This window comes from Hibiscus syriacus, unplaced genomic scaffold (genome assembly GCF_006381635.1).
Source record: "Hibiscus syriacus cultivar Baekdansim isolate YM2019G1 unplaced genomic scaffold, ASM638163v2 tig00113725_pilon, whole genome shotgun sequence".
NCBI lineage: Eukaryota > Viridiplantae > Streptophyta > Magnoliopsida > Malvales > Malvaceae > Hibiscus > Hibiscus syriacus.
Genome location: NW_024063471.1, coordinates 17,350,228 through 17,370,299, shown reverse-complemented (window position 1 = coordinate 17,370,299; position 20,072 = coordinate 17,350,228). Strand labels below are relative to the sequence as shown.

At 34.6% G+C, this 20,072-nt stretch overlaps 1 protein-coding gene across 1 annotated transcript; it reads right to left on the bottom strand.

The window, feature by feature from the left end:
* Window positions 1-18,449: 18,449 nt before the first annotated feature.
* Window positions 18,450-19,520, bottom strand: LOC120187716. The gene has a single exon (XM_039191367.1). The coding sequence runs from the start codon at window positions 19,518-19,520 to the stop codon at window positions 18,450-18,452; it is 1,071 nt and encodes a 356-aa protein (XP_039047298.1).
* Window positions 19,521-20,072: the final 552 nt, after the last annotated feature.

The window sequence follows — 20,072 nt, the reverse complement described above, 5'->3', positions numbered from 1 at the left end:
GCACAAAAAAGTCAAAAATATATTTTAAACACTTAAAATGCTAAATTAATTAGCTCTAGTGGTATTGGCAACTCATAGATCAAAAATTAACTATGTTCAATCAATCAAATCTATCCTTAAACATTATTTGAACATATAATTAATTTCACTAAAAATCATAAACTCCCCCAAACTATTATTAAAGAATGCAATCAAAAATATTATTTTTTATAAGCATTTTTCAAAAACTAATTAAAAGTGCTAAAATTATTTTAAACACTAAGTGAAGATAGGTTAGTTAAACCTAATTATCTTCTAAGTGTCCAAAATCTTTCTTTATCTAAAGGTTTTGTAAAAATATCCGCTAATTAGTGCAAAGTATCAACAAATTCTAGAACTACATATTTAGTGACATGATCTCTAATGAAATGATGTCTAATTTCAATATGCTTAGTTCTAGAGTGTTGGATGGGATTTTTAGTGAGACAAATATCACTAGTATTGTCACACTTGATAGGTATGGTATCTACTTCAATTCCATAATCTAAAAGTTGTTGTTTCATCCATGAAACTTGTGCACAACAACTACCGGCTGAAATGTATTATGCTTCAGTGGTAGATAATGCAACACAATTTTGTTTCTTTGAAAACCATGAAATCATCATATTTCCTAGGAATTGACAAGTATCGGATGGGCTTTTCCTATCTATTTTGTATCCTCCATAATCCGCATCAAAGAAGGCATGCAAGCTAAAGCTAGAGTCTCTAGGATACCAAAGTCCTAAACTAGGAGTGTCCTTAAGGTATCTAAAGATTCTCTTAATAGCTAGTAAATGTGATTCCTTATTATATGATTGGAACCTAGCACATAATCAAACATTAAACATAATGTCCGATCTACTTGTGGTTAGATAAAGCAAAGAGCCAATCATTGACCTATATAATTTAACATCCACACATTTACCTACTTCATCTTTGTCAAGCTTTGTTGATGAGCTCATTGGAGTGGCATGAGGTTTTCCATTTTCCAAACCAAATTTCTTGAGCATATCCTTGACGTATTTTGCTTGATTGATGAAGATGTCATCTTTTATTTGCTTGATTTGGAGTCCCAAGAAAAATGAGAGCTCCCCCATCATGCTCATCTCGAATTCACTCTGCATTAGCTTAGAAAATTCTTGGCAAAGAACAACATTAGTATAACCAAATATTATATCATCATCATAAATTTGAACTACTAATAAATCTTTACCTTTATGCTTTAAAAACAATGTAGTGTCAACCTTGCCTTTTGAAAAACCTTTTTCAATTAAAAAATTTGACAATCTTTTATACTAAGCTCTAGGAGCTTGTTTTAAACCATAAAGAGCTTTTCTCAATTTAAAAACATGGTCTGGAAATTTTGAATCTTCAAAACCAGGAGGTTGTTCCATATACACTTCTTCTTTTATAAAACCATTTAAAATGCACTTTTAACATCCATTTGATATAATTTAAATTCATTGAAACATGCAAATGCTAATAACATTCTAATTGCTTACATCCTAGCTACGGGAGCGTATGCTTCATCATAGTCTATTCCCTCTTATTGAGTATAACCTTGAGCAACAAGTCTAGCCTTGTTTCTCACTATATTAAAACTTTCATCAAGATTATTCCTAAATACCCATCTAGTACCTACATTATATTTATTACTAGGCCTTTCAACTAATGTCCATACTTTACTTCTCTCAAATTGATTTAACTCTTCTTGCATAACCATAATCCAATGTTCATCATTTAATGTTTCTTTAATATTCTTAGGCTCTATGCATGAGATAAATGCAACATAATTACATATACTTCTTAGAGAAGATCGAGTTGTTACCCCTTTGGATGTATCACCTATTATCTCACCATCCTTGACATAGTTGTATTCTCTTGGGTAAGCGACTTCCCTTTCTTCAATGGTTGGATTCTCAAGAACATCATGAGTTTCCTCATCTTTTGTTTCTTTCTTTGATGATGGTTCTCCAACGTCATGTCTAACGTCATTTGTGTTTATAATACTTACATCATCATTCACACAAGAATCCTTCCTCAGAAGGGGATTATCATCGGAAATAACATGTATAAACTCTTCTACAACTAAAGTTCTTTTATTAAATACCCGATAAGCTTTAGAATTTAAGGAATAACTCAGAAAAATTCCTTCATCACTTTTAGCATCAAATTTGCCAAGATTTTCTTTACCGTTGTTTAAAACAAAACATTTGCATCCAAAAGGATGAAAATAACTAATGTTAGGCTTTTTATTTTTGAAAAGTTCATATAGAGTTTTCTTTAAAATAGGCCTAATCATTACTCGATTAATAACATAACAAGCGGTATTTGTGGCTTCCGCCCAAAAATATTTTGGCAAATTATTTTCACAAATCATGGTTCTAACCATTTCTTCTAAAGCTTGATTTTTCCTCTCAAGAACTCCATTTTGTTTAGGGGTTCTAGGTGCTGAAAATTATGGTTAATACCATTAGAAATACAAAACTCAGTAAATCCAAGATTTTCAAATTTAGTACCATGATCACTCCTAACACTAGTTATAGAGTAACCTTTTTCATTTTGGATTACTTTTGAAAACGTGATGAATTTTTCTAATGATTCATCTTTAGTACTTAAGAATAGAACCCAAGTATATCTAGAATAGTCATCTACCAATACAAAGCAATATTGTTTTCCACCCAAGCTAATAGTTTTAATTGGCCCAAAAAGATCGATATGGATCAATTGTAATACTCTTCTAGTTGATACATCATTAATGGGCTTAAATGAAGCTCTTCTATGTTTTCCTTTAGTACAAGCATCACATATTTTATCATTATTAAATTTTAGCTTTGGCAACCCTCTTACTAAATCTCCTTGAATTAGTCATTGTAGAACACTCATGCTAGTATGCTCTAGTGTCCTATGCCATAACCAACTATCATGTTCATCCTTAGCAACTGGGCATAAATTAGTCATATTTAATGAATCTAAATGCACCATGTATATGTTTCATATTCTATGACCAACAAGCATAATCTTATTAGATGTAATTTCAATGACTTTACAACCATTAGTTTCAAACATGACATTGTATCCCTTATAGCATAATTGACTAATACTCAATAGATTATGCTTTAATCCATTCATATAGAAAACATTTTTAATTTGTATGGAAGAGGTATTACCTATAGTACATATACCTTTAATGTATCCTTTTGAATTATCACCAAAAGTCACATCTCCTCTATTTTTGTCATTAAGCTCTATGAATCGGCTCTTGTCTTCGGTCATATGTCTTCAGCATCCACTATCAAGGTACCATGAGTTTGAATTTGTTTCACGTGCCTTGTAGCAATGCTCTTTTTCCTACAAACATAGATTAATTTTTAATTTTTGGTACCCAAATTCTTTTGGGTCCATATTCATTATTTTCCAAAATTCTAGTCCACTTGGGTATCCATTTGTGTAGGATATCCTTATCTTTAGTAGTAATGAGTTCTTTAGGAACCCATATACTTCTAACAATTTTTCCATTAGAGGTTCTTTGGGGACCTCTATGATTTTAGTTTCTAAAACTTTTTCTAACAAAGTTTGGATTTTGAATTCTCTCATTTTTCAAAATGTTTTGTTCCAACTTTATTAAAAAAAACTTTAAGATCATCAATTTTCTTTTGATGATCGTCATGAACTTTTGAAAGTAAGTTATGCAAATCAATATTTTTCTTTTCAAAATCTTCAATTTTGATTTGCAATTCGTTAATCTTACTTTCATGATCATTGTTGGTTTTGGACATAAGACTATTTTATTCTTCAATTTTGAAATATCATTTTTGTATTTTGAAAATAAAGTTTTATAATCTGAAGCCAACACACTATAATCCTCTAATAAGTCATCATAAGATAAATTATCTAAATCAAATGAGTTAGAGGTTACTTAAGAGTTTTCCCCGATGGCCATTAAGCACAAGTTTGCTACTTCTTGTTCCTCTTCATTGGAACCTTCCTCATCGCTCCATGTAGCCACATGAGCCTTGTGCTTCTTCTTGGATTGACCCTTTTTCTTCAATTGCGGGCAATCGTATTTGACATGACCCAGCTTTTTGCACTCATAGCAAATAATAGGGTCTTTCTCTTTTGGATCAATTTTGAAGCCTTTGTTTCGTTTGAATTTTCTTCCTCGGTTGGGCCTCATTAATTTTCTGAACCGTTTGGCAAATAATGTCATTTCCTCGTCATCGTCATCTTCATCTGAATCACTCTCATCTTTTGTAGATTTGAGAGCAACTCCAATGTTCTTCTTCTTCTCCGTATCCTTCTTTGGTTCACCAATTTTCTAGAGGTCTACCTTATCTTGAAGCACCATTTCATGAGTGAGGAGTGAACCAATCAACTCTTCGAGAGCTAAAGGCTTCAAGTTTTTAGCCTCGATGATTGATGTTTTCTTTGATTGCCAAGCTTTTAGAAGAGAGTAAAATAACTTACTTACAAGCTTCTCGTTTGGAATGATCTTTCCATATGATTTGAGACTATTGACAATCGTTGAAAATCTATCTGTCATAGCTTTGATATCTTCATCCGGTTTCATCCTAAAATTTTTAGAGCTATGAGTTAGGAGACTAATTTTAGATTCTTTTAGCTCGTCTGTGCCTTCATGAGTGACTTGTAGCTTATCCCATATCTCCTTGGCGGTTGTATAAGATGAAACTCTCCCGTATTCATCCAGTCCAAGAGCACAAAAAATAATATGGATAGCCTTTGAGTTGAGCTGGAACAATCTTGTTTCTGCTTCACTCCATGTTCTTGAAGGTGTGGAAGGTATAATGTATCCGTCTTCTATAATATTCCATGCTCCCATGTCACTTGCTTGAATGAAGTATCTCATTATATTATTCCAATAGGTATAGTTAGCTCCATTAAAGAAAGGAGGCTTGTTGACGGGCATTGAATCAAGACCAAAGTCAGAGTTTGAAGTAGAGGTCATTGATGACTTGATTATCGATATAACTCTTCACGAATCAACTCAAGAGGCTATTAAACCTTTAAATGAGTGAGGCTCTGATACCAATTATCGAGTTAATCGATCAATGAAATAGTCAAGAGGGGGTGAATTGGCAATAAATATTTTGGTGGAAGCTTTTGAAGAAAATTGAAAATATTTGGACAACGATTAGAGTGGTTCGACTTTCTCAACCAAAGTCTACATCCACTATTTTAGCTATGCACACTAAGGATTTTCCAAAAAAATCACTAATTTGTTATTTCTTTTGAGGAAAAAGAGTAACCTTACAACTCCCTCAAGAATTATACCTCAAATTCTTGAGAACACTCTCTCCCAAAGAGAAATACACAAATTTGCAAACTTACAAGAAAAACCTCACAAGGCAATATGTTTGTACAATTCTAGAACAAAGAAAGAACACTCAAAGATAAATACAATAGAGCACAAATGGTGTTCTTGAAAGAAAAATGAATTTGAATGAAAAATAGGCTTGAAATGCTCAAACTTGAGGTTTGATGCTTTCTCTTTGATTCTCTAGCTTATCTTCTTAATTGTTGTTGATTAATGGATCCTAAGCTAGTTTAAATACTCCTTGGATCACTTCTGAACGTTGGGGATCATTAGTGGAGTCAATAGAGTCGTTAGTGTGTGAAAACAATTGAATAAAACAGTTGGGAGCGTGTGTTCATCGAGGCATAGCCAAGGTGCATCGGTACACTATGTGTAAAATTCAAATATTTTGACTGTTATAAGACTTAGTGCATCGGTACACTAATTACATTTGATGTTTCAAACAAGCCAAGAGTGCATCGATGCATGGTCTATGCATCGGTACATAAAATACATTCGATGTTTCAAAATATTCAAGAGTGTATCAATGCATGGCTTGTGCATCGGTACACAAAATGCATTCGAAATGGGGGTGCATCGATGCATCAATGTAGTGCATCGGTATATCACTTTGTAAATTTGGTTTTGGCTCATTTTTGGTTTGAAATACTTTGTGAAAATTGCTTCAAAAATATTTTAAGTATAAAACACAATTTTACACTTTTAGTAAGGATTGAAATTGAACTTTGAAAAACTTGGAGTATTAATTTGATATTCGAATAATTGAATCGAATATATTTTGAAAATGATTTGAAAATCTTAAAATTCATTTATACTTAATTTGTTATATCGAAACATCAAAATGTTTTCAACACTCCCTCCTCATCAACAATAGTTTCCTTAAGCTTTAGCTAATCGAGCTCCTAATCTCAAATGAAAAAATATTCAATTTACTCAAATAAGTCTTCACCCACACTACCCACAAAAGACACTTTTTCGAAATGATTTTTTCTTAAAAAGTGAGACTTTAAAAACCACATATTTTTATTTTATTTCTTTATGATTATTTTTTTATCTAAAGGTAATGCGATTTAAAAACCCTCTCGTTTCAAAAAAAAAATAGGATTCCTTTTAAAAACGTATGGTTCGAGGAGTCGCCACCAATCTTTGATTAGGGTGTGATTGGGCACCCAAAAATGTTTTGTCATTTTAAATAAATTTTAATTAAAACGACAAGTTGAAGTCTGCATTACCAAAAATCGAGTTCGGGAGTCGGTTACGCATGGGGAAGGATTAGCACCCCACAATGCCCTAAATCGGTACCTAATAGATTAATTAATGTCTTTGCAATGAAATTTACAAATTCAAATTTAATTTGATTTTAGATCCCGTAAAATAACAGAATATGAATTTTAAAATAATATTCAAAAGCACCCAAAATAGATTAAATTAAAATTACCAAGTCTTGTTAGAAAGATGAAGAATATTCAATTATTTAAAAATATCGAGACCAGATTTTAGATAAGTTCTAACAGCCTTTTCTCGAAAAATTTAAATAACTGAATATTTCTTTTTCTTTCACTCCCAAATTTTAATGTGACGAACCATTTTTTAAGTGTCAATAATGGGATACACTTTTAATTTAAAATCATTGAAAACGGCATCTCTAGTGAGTTAAGACAAGACATTCAAACAATTTTAAATTAAAAGGGTATTACCCTTAATCCAATTATGTAATTAGGTCAAGATATGCACGTGAGGATATCATACAAATTGTACAAAATTGATGCATGAATGAATTCATGTGATTCTTAAATTAATTATTTGCATGCTCATACATATGTAAACATATCAACATGTAAAGCACATATGTACCACTAATTAAAGACACCATACTTCTACCTATTTGCAATATCACCTTATGCCGATTTATACTCGTATCAATATTATCCGGAACAAGAATGCATAAAAATGTATAAGATTTATTTGGTATTAGAGTTTCATCTTATGAAATCAGCAAACAAACTAAAATCTAAATAAATAAAAAAATAAAACGTCTACGTTTAATAATTACAAATTAAGCTAAATGAGAAATCGAGTAATTATTAAAGAATCAAAAAATTCGATTACACCTTTAACAATCTAATAACAAAATAGATATTTAAAACCAATTTATATCATTGCAAAGTATATGGGTGACACGAAGATTAACCACCTAAGAAGATGAATAAGCAGCATAACCAATAGCACTTATCTTCTTGCTGGTTCAACAGATCAACGTGAGTCAAGTATTAATCAACTCAAAACTAACAAATATCACACGTAGACAGCTGTTTCACCAACTAACCTTCAAGTTTTCGCTCAGGCTTTGATTATTTGATCCAAGAACGAAGAGGAGAGTCTTAATCCGTCGAAGTCGGGAGACTAAATGCAGAATCGAGCAAAGGGAAATCGAAGGTAAAAACCCTAAAACTTGATGTAAAGTGAAAACCAAGATATGGAGAGAGCTGCTGCTGAGGAAACGTTTTTTTTTTCTTTTTTGATCATCCCCTCCCAAACAAATATTTCTCTTTGTTTTATATGGCTCTAGGGTTTTTTCTTTTGCCTTTTTGTCCTTTGCTTAATTGTTTTTCCTTAATTATCTGATCTTTTCCTTATTAAGAGATTTGAAAATCTCTCCTCATAAAAGAGAGATTATTTTCCTTCTTAGATTGATTTGGATCTACTGTACTTTAGGAAATAATAATAATATTTCTTTTCAAAAGATTATTATTCTTGTCATAAAGCTCATATTCACTTTAAATAAAGCTCATCGATCGGTATATGGAAACATCATCGGCATGCTATTGGTCTCGGGGATTGTAAATGAGTTGAAGGGTGGAATGGGCTCGAATGAAATTCCGGACAAAATGAGCATCTACAGCTGCCCCTCTTTGCTTATTGTCGTGCAACAAGAATAGAGCAAAGATCAAAGGATGATCATATTTGTTCGGTTATGGGGAAATCGAAGGGTTAATCTGCTCCACTGTAACTTCAGGATAAGTGAGACTTGAAAAATCTTTGGAAGAGGAGTATGCTCCCTCTTCTCTCAGGGAGTATAGGACTTGAACAATCTTTGGAAAACGGGTCTGGTCCCTCTTATTTCAGGAGTATAGGACTTTAACAATCTTTGGAAAATGGGTCCGCTCCTTCTTCCTTCAAGGAGTATAGGACTTGAACAAACTTCGGAAAACGGTTCGGCTCCTTCTTCCTTCAAGGAGTATTGGACTTGAACAATCTTCAGAAAACGAGTCCGCTCCCTCTTCTTTCAGAGAGTATAGGACTTGAAAATTTTTCAGAAATGGGTTCACTCCCTATTCTTTCAGGGAGTATAGGACTTGAAAAATCTTCATAAAATGGGTCAACTACATATTCTTTTAGGGAGTATAAGACTCGAACAATATTTGAAAAACAGGTCTGCTCCATCTTCTTTCATGAAGTATAAGACTCGAACAATCTTCGAAAAACGGGTCTGCTCCCTCTTTTTTTATGGAGTATAGGACTCGAACAATCTTCAGCAAATTGGTATGTTCCCTCTTCTTTCAAGAAGTTTAGGACTTCGACCAATCTTCAGCAAACGGGCTTGTTCTTTCTTCTTTTAAGGAGTATAGGACTCGAACAATTGATTTGCTTCACTATTCATCCGTGAATACTTAAGATTGAATTGCTTCAAAGGTCAAACCTGAAAATCAAACATTACCAATCATTAATGTATGCATGAAAATATTATACTTAAAAATTTAAAATTTGAGAAAATTTTTGAAAATCCATCTCTTGTCTCACAACCACTAGATATATGAATTTGCTTTGGCTCAATTGTCATCTAAACATCCCTCTTTTCAAGATTTTGAAACTGGTTATCCCCTCTTGATGTTTCAATATATTCAATCTTCAGCTATCTTTGGGAAAACTGTAGACATTTAAGTCATCATGAATTTATGAATGCCATGATCCTATTTATGCCTAAAATGTATGCAATTATTCAATTTAATGCATTCAAATGAACAACATCTCTTTTTGATCTCAATGGAACTAGGTTTCATATTGGGCACAGAACATTTGACCAGTTCACCCCAGTTAACAATCTCAATACCATATATTTTGGTTCAACATGACCTTGATTTCTTTCTTTCTTGAAACCCGCCAGTACCCATGACCATCTTCCTGATTAATGACAATCATTTTGGGTCATCCTTTAATGGGTTGAGACCTTTTATGTATTCCAAAGTTTTAACTTCCCATAACCATTCAAGCATACATGTTAAAACTATTGTCAGCTTTCGAATACCTGCATTTTCCAAAACGTTTTACACAATAATACATAATGATTTCATATACTTCAAGTTAAGCAATATGTTTTTACTCTTCAAAGTAAGATGCTTGAAAAATGGAATTTAACAAGAAAATATCTCTTTTTATTTATATAAAAAGTAGAGAATTTTTGGGTAACAACATGCCAAACTTTTAACTGGAAAAAGTAAAAGAATAAGAGAGTAGGTGTCTTCAGATATCAATAATGAAATTGCTTTTGAACTGACACACCGTTAGAATGAATCGAGTGTAGCTTCTGTCAAAAGGATCTCTAAAATTTTAACGATGCGTAAACGTGTGAAGCTCTTTCTAAATTACCAAATCTCCAAATGTTGGATGCCATAAACCAATATTGAATCTCATGTGCATTTAATTTCTCTCTTGGTTTTTTCAATCGAGACTTATTAATCTTTAGTCTCAACCCTGTCACCAGCTAACATTGTTACTACTCATATCATGAGCTCTTTCAACTTCCAAAATCAATTCAAAACCTCCACCATGCATGAATTCTGAATATAAACAAAACTCAAGCCGCCCTTTGTGGGTTTTCAACTTGAGACCTCATTTGGTTTCAAGACGCCCTTTTTGAATTTTCATCTTGAACCATCTTTTATTCATTTTTTCTATTTCTTTTTCCTTTTTTTCATTTATTCTTCAAGCAAAATATCTCTTAACCGCATCATAATTCACTGGATAGGGTAATTCCGATCCATCCATCTCAGTTAGGACTAGAGCTCCCCCAGAAAAGGCTTTTTTGACAACATAAGGTTCTTCCCAATTAGGCACCCATTTTTCTCGGAAATCTTTTTGAATGGGTAAGATCCTTCTAAGAACTATATCCCCTTCGTGTAATTCTCGAAGGTAAACTTTCTTATCATGTTCTCGTATCATACGTTTCTGGTACATCTGATCATGATAAATAACTTTTAATATATTTTCTTCAATCAAATTCAATTGGTCATATCTAGCTTGTACCCATTCTGCCTCATTAGCTTTACCTCTAAAAAAACCTGAAGTGAGGGAATTTCCACCTCAACAGGGAGGACAGCTTCCATCCCATAGACTAAAGAAAACGAAGTGTCCCCAGTTGACGTCCGTATTGAATTACGATAGGCAAAAAGAGAAAATGGTAACTTCTCATGTCAATCCTTATAAGTCTCAGTCATATTCTCTATAAGCTTCTTAATGTTCTTATTAGCCGCCTCTACTTCCCCATTCATCTTCGGGCAATAAGTGGTGGAATTATGATACTTTATTTTGAATTGTTCACAAAAAACGTCATCATCTTATTGTTTAAATTCAATTCATTGTCGGAGATAATCCTATCCGGTAACCCATATCTATAGATGATTTCCTTCTTTAAGAATTTACATACTGTTGACTGAGTAGCATGTGCATAGGAAGCTACTTCTACCCATTTGGTGAAGTAATCTATTGCTACCAGAATGAAGCGATGACTGATTGAAGCTTTGGACAAAATTTGTCCAATAACATCCATTCCCCACAATGAGAATGGCCACGGAGTTGTCATCACATGCAACGGATGAAGAGGGGTATGTATCCTATCTCCACATATTCCTTCATGTACTTCTTCAAGAATTGTTTTGGCTTCTTTAGTGTCCACACACCTTAATAGGATATGATCCAAGCTTTTCTTATATATGGTCTCACCATCAAGCACATATATTGCAAGATATCATAGTACCAGGGTTTCCATCTTCTTCTTCTTTAATATTAAAGCAATGGGTTGGATACTCATAAGCCTTCATTTCAATAGGCACCATATTTGAGTGCTCGTTCATCTTAAATAATGTTGCCAAAGTAGCCAATGCATCTGCCATTTGATTATCTTCTCTAGGAAGTTAATTGAAAGTTACATCTTCAAATTCTTCGATAAGTTCCATAACTAATTTACATTATTCTACAAGCTTGGGATCTTTTATTTCCCATTCTCCTATGAGTTGGTAAATTACCAGAGTTTAATCCCCATATACCTAGAGTATTTTCACTTTGCGTTCAATGGAAGCTCTAAGACCCATAACAAAAGCCTTATACTCAGCCATATTATTCGTACAATCAAAATTGAGCTGACTGGTAAAAGCATAATGCTCTTCGTCTGGTGAGACCAAGATTGCCCCAATCCATGCCCCAAGGCATTTGAAGCACCATCAAAGTTCATCTTCCAATATTTACTAGTGGATGTAACTGCTTTTTCCACTAAAATAGCCATTAAACCCTCATCTCAAAAATCAAAGTTCAACGGCTCATATTCTTTAGAAGATCTTCTTGCAATAAATTCTGCTAAAGGGCTCTTTTTAACTTCTTATTGGCGTACATACTGAATATCAAATTCGAACAACATGATTTGCGAACGAGCTAATCTTCCAGATAATGCAGGTACACCCATTAGATACTTCAAATGATCAAGCTTGGATATAAGCCAAGTAGTATGATATAACATATACTACCTAAGCCTTCTGGTAGCCCATACTAATGCACAATACAATATTTTAATTGGCGAGTATCTAGTCTCACATTTGGTGAACTTCTTACTGAGATAATAGATAGCCCTTTCCTTCTTCTCAGTTTGGTCATGTTGTCCCAGTACACACTCTATTGAATTTTCATAAACTGATAAATAAAGAATTAAGGGTTTTTCTGAGATAGGTGGCACTAAAATTGGAGTGTTCGAAAAATATTTCTTCACTGCTTCAAATGCCTCTTGACAATCCTCACTACATTCCTCTGAGTTATTCTTGCAAAGAAGACGAAATATATGATTACATTTTTCCGTCAACTGCAAGATAAATCGAGCTATATAATTCAATTTCTCCAAAAATCCTAGAACCTCTTTTTGCGTTCGTAGGGGTGGCAAATCTTGAATGGATTTTAATTTATCTATATCTATTTAATTCATTTTCGGCTTACTACAAATCCCAAAAGCTTCCCATATGTCACCCCAAAAGTATAGTTGTTTGGGTTGAGTTTTAGCTGTCATTTTCTTAGCCTTTAAAAGAGCTTTATTAAATTCTCAATGTGTTCTTCCTCGGTCTTGGTATTATGTCGTGAAACAACGTCACCATGGCCCCTTTGATATGTTACCCCTATATTTTTCAATACAAATTACGTTACGTTATAACAAAACGTACCTCACATGGTAACAAACATCGTTTTTTTCAATATATTCATGGTGCATTTTAATTTGATTATAGCCATTGAAACCATCCATAAATGAGAACAATGAATTTCCAGCAGTATTATCCACTAAAGTGTTTATATGTGGTAGAGGAAAATTATCTTTTGGACTAGCTCTGTTGAGATCTCTGTAGTCAACACACATACGAACTTTCCCATATTTCTTTGGTACTGGGACTATATTTGCCACCCACTCAGGATATTTGGCCACTTTAAGGAACCTGACATCAAATTGTTTCTTCACTTATTTAATTTTGAGCAACATCTCAGGTCTCATTCTTCTCATCTTTTGTTGTACATGCTTACATTCAGGCTTAATCAACAATTTATGGACAACCCTAAACCTAAAATGTCTTCATACGACCAATCCAATACATCATTGTATTCTTAAAGCAATTCTATCAAATTCTGTCATCCTTCAACAGACAGAGTGGTACCAATCTTTACTTCGTTCTTATCCTCATCCATCCCCAAATTCAAGATCTTAGTAAGTTCCTCATGAGGCAGAATCTGTTTATATTCCTTTTCCACCATTTTTAGAAGTTTAGAAGGTAGTTCACATCCCTCATCATCATCACAATCTTCGATTTCCCCTTAACATATAGGCATTTCGAAATCAATCTCTGGGTCAGTATCATCAGCATTTATATTATTGATATCTGAGTTCCTGAAAGAATAATGAAAGAGAAGATATATATACATTTGGGATAATCTTTTCCCATATAAATAAATAGAAAGAAATAATACATACAAATATATACCAAAGAATGAAAAATGTATGGGAGAATGTTTGTCATTTGAATTAATAAGAATGCATCTTTTATTGAAAGTAAGCAAAAAGAAATAGCTTAACCCTTTACATAAAATCACATATTGCCCCAGGGTATGAAAAATAGGGAAATATTATAGTGCATTACTCTGTAAAAGATATGTAAACTACAGGCAGTTAAACAGCAGTCCAATTGTTCAACACGAAACCCGATGGTGCAGGATAAATTCTTGTAGCTCATTCTTCTTCAAATTCATCATATGTGATTGCATTAATGCCTAGATCTCCCAAGACATTCTCAACCATCATTTCCTTATTTCGTAAATCCCCTTGGAATATATGTCCTCCTGATACGAAAGTGCTACCCAACGATGGGAAGGTCATGGTTCCCAGCTAAGGTCTTCGCCAACTAATCTTGCATTTCTCATTTCCTGGCTCTCTTTGGCATCCCTCAACTTTTCTCTTAAAGTTGGATGACCCCAAACCAAACCTATCTCTTTTAGTAATAGGGTAGATTGGATTCACCAATCCTTGCAATTGACTTCCTAGCCCTTTTCTAACTTTTACCCCTCTTCTGAGGGTCAATTTAAGTCCCATTTTGGTACAGTTTGACAATCTAGGCTTTGTTATCTTCTTCCCTTCGGCCACTAATATGGCATTGACAAACTCTAGTGATCTGAAAGAATATTCAACAACTTGCTCTTCCACTTCAACATACGAAGTAGTAGTAGAAACCGAAGCAATAATGTCCTCTTCAGCGTGAATACATACCAACCTTCCATCAATTATAAATTTAAGCCTTTGGTGTAATGTTGATGGAACTACACCGGCCTGATGAATCCAAGGCCTTCCCAACAAAAAGTTGTATGTGGGCATAATGTCCATCACTAGAAACTCCACTTCATAAGTTGCTGGACCAATACTGATAGGAGTATCAATCTTGCCTAACACTTCTCTTTTAGTCCCATCGAAAGCTTAAACCACACTCTAACAATTCCTCATAAGTGTACTATCCATTGGCAACTTCTTCAAAGTCACCAAGTGCATTACATTTAAACCAACCATTGTCAACCAATACTTTGGATAGAGTGTGCCCTTTGCACCTAACTATGATGTGCAGAGCCTTATGACTTCCAATCATCCCACAAGGGATCTCATCTTCAGAAAAAGATAGAAATTTATCAGCCTGTATGTTGGCAACTAGTCGGTCCATTTTTTCTATGAGTAACTCCTTAGGAACAAAGGTCTGGTTCAAAATTTTTAATAAAGTGTTTCTATGGGCCTCTAAACTCAGAAGAAGTGATAAGATATAGATACGGGAAGGCAACTTGTGTGGTTGTTCAATGATATTGTACTCACTGTGTTTTAGGAATTTTAAGAATTCCACTGCCTCGTTCTCAGTTATAGTTTCATTAATTACAGGCTCATGTTCTTTTATCTGCAGCTCCCCCTTCTTCCCTTTATCAACAATAACCTTCTTCTCGTGCTCTTTAGAATAATATATGTCACTTCTAGTAAAGTGTCTCACCTCATCTATTTCCTCATTTTCATTCACATTCTCTCCCATCTGACAATCATACCTCCATGGAACTTATTTATTATCTCTATATGAGAAAAGAGATGGAGGTATAATAACCACCTTTGGTGCTACCCTTTCTAACACCCGAGTCTTCGGAGTAATGATAGGGGAAAACTAGCATTGTAAACCCCTTTAGATGATCCTTCTGAAGCTCAAATTTCTACTTCATCTTCTTCAACAGTCTCTTTGAAAAACTCAATTTCTTTGTTATCCATCATTTCTTGAACTAGAGATAGGAAATCAAGACACTGTTGAATATTGTGTCCTTCACAGTTATGATAATGGCATACCTCTTCACTGTTAAATATTTCAGATGACGGATTGGGCCTCGACAGTCCTACCTTAATCATTTGGCACCACACCCAATACATAGGCGATTACACCTCACTAACCTTTCTGATAATTCTTCTTTCTTTCTCTTTAGTAACTGTGTTAATCTCTACCCCTACATAGTTTGACAATGGATTTTGGACTATATTCGACTGTTCGTTGTCACCAAAATTGATGATATTCCTTGTTCTCAAAGCAGTGCAATTTTTTATAGAATTTCCAGGATTCTAGGCATGGTACTCATATTAAACACTAGAATCGTACCATTTGAGATAAGGAGGTTGTATTGGTGCCACATGATACGGTGAAACTACATGTCGATCATATAATATCTAAAATAATTCCTTATAAGTTATCAAGATAGGGTTGAATTGAGGCCTCTCTCTCCTCTGGTCCCTTGCCCCTTGTCTATTTTCATTTTGGGTTGATGACCCTATTCCCTGAGGTTGAGACACGATGATATTATTAGAATCATATTGTCCCACATTGCTAACTTTATTTTCCTTTTTCCTCATTAGTGGTCTCTTATTAGACTCCCATCCCTCGAGCTTTCAACTTTTAACTTCCATTTCAATCATTTCTCCAGCCATAACCATGTCAGTAAAACTTTGTTAAGGATTACCTATAAGGTGTGTGAAAAATAGAGCCTTTAAGGTATTAAAGAAAAGTATATTTGTTTCCTCCTCTTCTAGTGTAGGATGGACTTGTACTGCTATGTCCCTCTATCTTTGAGCGTATTATCTAAAACTCTCGTTAGACCTCTTTTCCATACCTTGCAACAACATTCTGTTAGGACTAACATCTTTCACATGTTTATACTGCTCTATAAAGGATTTAACCAAATATTTTCATGACCTAATATTAGCTCTACTCAGTTGATTATACCATCAGATTACTGAACCCGTCAAGCTTTCTTGGAAGCAATATATCAATAACTGATCATCCCCTACATATCCAATTATCTTCCTACAAAACATCGTAATATGAGCATAAGGACACCTGGTACCATCAAATTTCTCAAAGTCAGGAATCTTGAACTTTAGAGGCAAGACAAAATCAGGAACTACACTTAATTCTTTAGCATCGAGTCCATACACACTGTTATCTTCTTTCATAGCTCTGACTTCGCTTTCTAACTATTTCCATTTTTCCTCCAATTGCTTATTTTGGTCTTACTTAGCTTCTTCATCAAGGTCTAGAACCTGGTGATATGGATGTTCTTCAGGTTGTGAACTAGATCCAGGATAGAGATTCATAGAGGCACCGACTGGGTTGATGTGTACTTTCCCAGTATGAACAGGCGTTTCTTGAACATTCTGAGATTGCGCTTGGGTGAACCCTGGGGGTAAAGTGGTCACTTAGTTATAGTTCCAGGCACAGGGCTTTTTCCATATTCATTATTCCTTCCTTCCAATAGACTTGCAAACTTATCAAACATTTTCTTCTGAGCGTTCAACATGTTTTCTTGCATCTTCCTTATATTCTCTTACAACTCTAGTTGGGTTTTCTCAATTTGAGCGATTTTATCATCCATAGCTTTCTTCTGGTGCTATAAGGATGCTTGGAAGTTTCCAGTATTCTGTAGTGTACCCTTTATTGTTAATTTTGACGTTTTGAAAATGAATGCAAACTATGCGGGAATAAAACGTTGAACAAATAGTCATAAAAGTGCGAATAAAATGCAGAACAAAAAACTTAAATTGTAAATAAAATGAAAATGTATGTAGAAAGGCATTGATTCATAAAACGTTATCAGTCTTAGAACAACTTTCATTTAGGACAAAAACATTGTCATTACAAGAAAAATCCATTACAGAAAAGGCCTAGCTCTAGTGCTCAGCTCCATTATCTCATTAACAAGCCAATTGACCCTTTTTCCCAAATCTGATGTTATATTTGTATAGCTCTGGATGACCCTTGATTGGATGTCCATCTCTCACAACTGTCTTGTAATACTGCTTAATTGATTCATGGTTTCCATGATTACATGATTCATATTTGTCTTCCAGTCTTCAAAACGATCACTCGAATTTTGCCATTGCTACCTGGTATTTCGGACCGTGTACTCAAGACCATTGATTTGTATATGCCAGCTTCACAACGCATCCTCTGAATCATGAACCTTTCTTTGCAAAATAGCATTTTCTTTGAGGTTAACCCTTAAATCTGTCGCCAAGCGCTTACTATTCTCTGTAAGCAAGAAATTTTTGAGCTACAGAATGTAGGTGTTATACTCTTCATTCTTTGCCTGAGCCTGAGCTAACACTTCATCATGTCTTGATTCTATGTCTTGCATCTCTTGATTGAAGACCTCTATTCGTTCGTTCTTTGTTCCACATCTTTGCATCCAAAGGAACACTTCATCTTGCTTGCCTTGGAGCACACAATCTCGATGTTTTCTTTCTAATTTCAATCCTTCACTGCCTCACCTCTTTTCAGCTTCGAGCTCGTCTATTCTTTGTCCTCTCATCTCAAGTTCACTTAGCATGCTATTCATCTCTATTTTGAACCCTTTAAACATATTACATTTCTTAATTTCTAATTTTTCTATTCTTCATTTTCCCTGATTGATCTTGTTTAATCTACTTTGATTTTCAACTTTAAGCTCCTCAATATTAGCTTGCAACCCTTGATTTCAAAAGTGAGCTCCTCTTCTCACTTCTTGCTCAAGGTGTACCTCTGTCTTAATTCTTTAGTTTCTTTTCTTTCACTACTCAGTGCACTAGCCCAGGGCTTTTTCTCTATCTCGAGTTCTTGATCTTTTTTCTTCTTCTCTGCCTCTACTTCTCTAACTTGGCGTTCTCTTTCAGCTCTGACGTCCTTAACTCGACGATCATTTTATCCTTGAGCTCCAACTTCCTCTGCTCTGGAGTTTTTCCTAGTCCAACAATTTCTCAGGCCCGATTCATTTTCCGGCAATCTTTCTGGAAGTCCGTGAAATCGACCTCAACATTATCTTTTCTCTTTCGCATGAGCTCAAATTGTTTCCTATAGAATCCACTATCGAGGTCTAACATGAAATTCTCTTTCCAAAGAGCTTCACACTCTGCCTCCTTTCTGGCATTTTCGGTTTCGTACTCACTCTTCAGTATTTCAAACTCAAATGGAACGTATCTGAACTGCGCTTCTACAGGAATAACTTGATCATGATCCGCTAAGGGAATGACATCATTTTTCCTTACAGCTCTCCATACCACATAATCTGGTGTTAACATGACCTTAGCTGCTACCACATCAGCTCGAAAGGTTGACTTCCATGCATCTAACATTAAACGAGTGATTTTCTTGTAGTGATCTATGTGGTACACAAATTCGGATTTACTCAGACCTGAGGTGGCTGGGACAAATTGGCGCGCCCCAAATTGCCTTAACACCATTAGTGGAGCATAACATACTCCGCCCCATAATCCTAACAGATTTACCCAATTGGACTCCCCACATTTGTACAATATTTTGACAAAAGCTAACCAGGGGATTTGCCACACTATATCATGATCTTGTAAATTCCTCAAAAGTGAAACCCAATATTTTCTTGTTAAATGCTCATGCCATTCTTTGGTGATGAAATATTCTAAGGGTGAATAGGTAGTTGATAATCGACGATTGTATTCTCGATCAATCTTCCAGAAGTGGCTACGCATCCATACAGTAAGCAACTGGACACACCCAGCGAAGCGGCTACTCTCTGGTCTTTTGCAAGTTTTAAGTGACCTAAATGTTTTTGCCAAGATTTCAGGAACATGATTCACTTTCCTTTCCAAACGCTCAAATAAATCAACTACAACGGATTCTACATGACAAATAACTTTTAGGAAAATTACTAAGCCATAAATTCCTAAAGCGAACATTTCCATACTCTTCTCAATATCACTATGTTTGACAATAAGTTCTTTAAGACACGACCAAAGGAAACAATCAGACTCTCCTTTCTTTTGGATTCTGTCAGCTGCCCATTTCTCACCCATTCCGGTAATCTTCGCAAGCTTACTTCTGAAGAGTTGTACTATTTTGAGTATATTCTATCTAAGTTTATCATTTCGAAAAGAAACATGGAGGTGCACTCTTCCAACATGGGAGTCATGTCCTCCTTGTTGAAAGTGAAACAACTATACGTTGGATTCCAAAACTGGATCAGAGCTTTGATCAAGGGTTTATTTACTTTCACATACAACAAAAGGGCTATGTCACCATACTTTTTCCAGAAAGCATACTTCGGATCAGATTTCTAACTCTCCCAGATTTCACGTAGCTCTTGCAGATCATTTTGCTTCAGACTGACTGGAGTGACCTCTGGTAGTGCTGATATATAGTATTCAATCATACTATCACCCTTCTTTCTCTGAGTTTCTTCAGACCGTGACCTCACTTTTGCATTCTTTATTTTATTGTTATGAAAACTCTTGTCCATTTTATGATCGCCTTCTACTTTGATGACCACTTCGTGAACCAACGTTTTTCTTTATAAATGATCATGTAATGCAACAATAATAAACATAAACAAGAACAAAAATAAAATT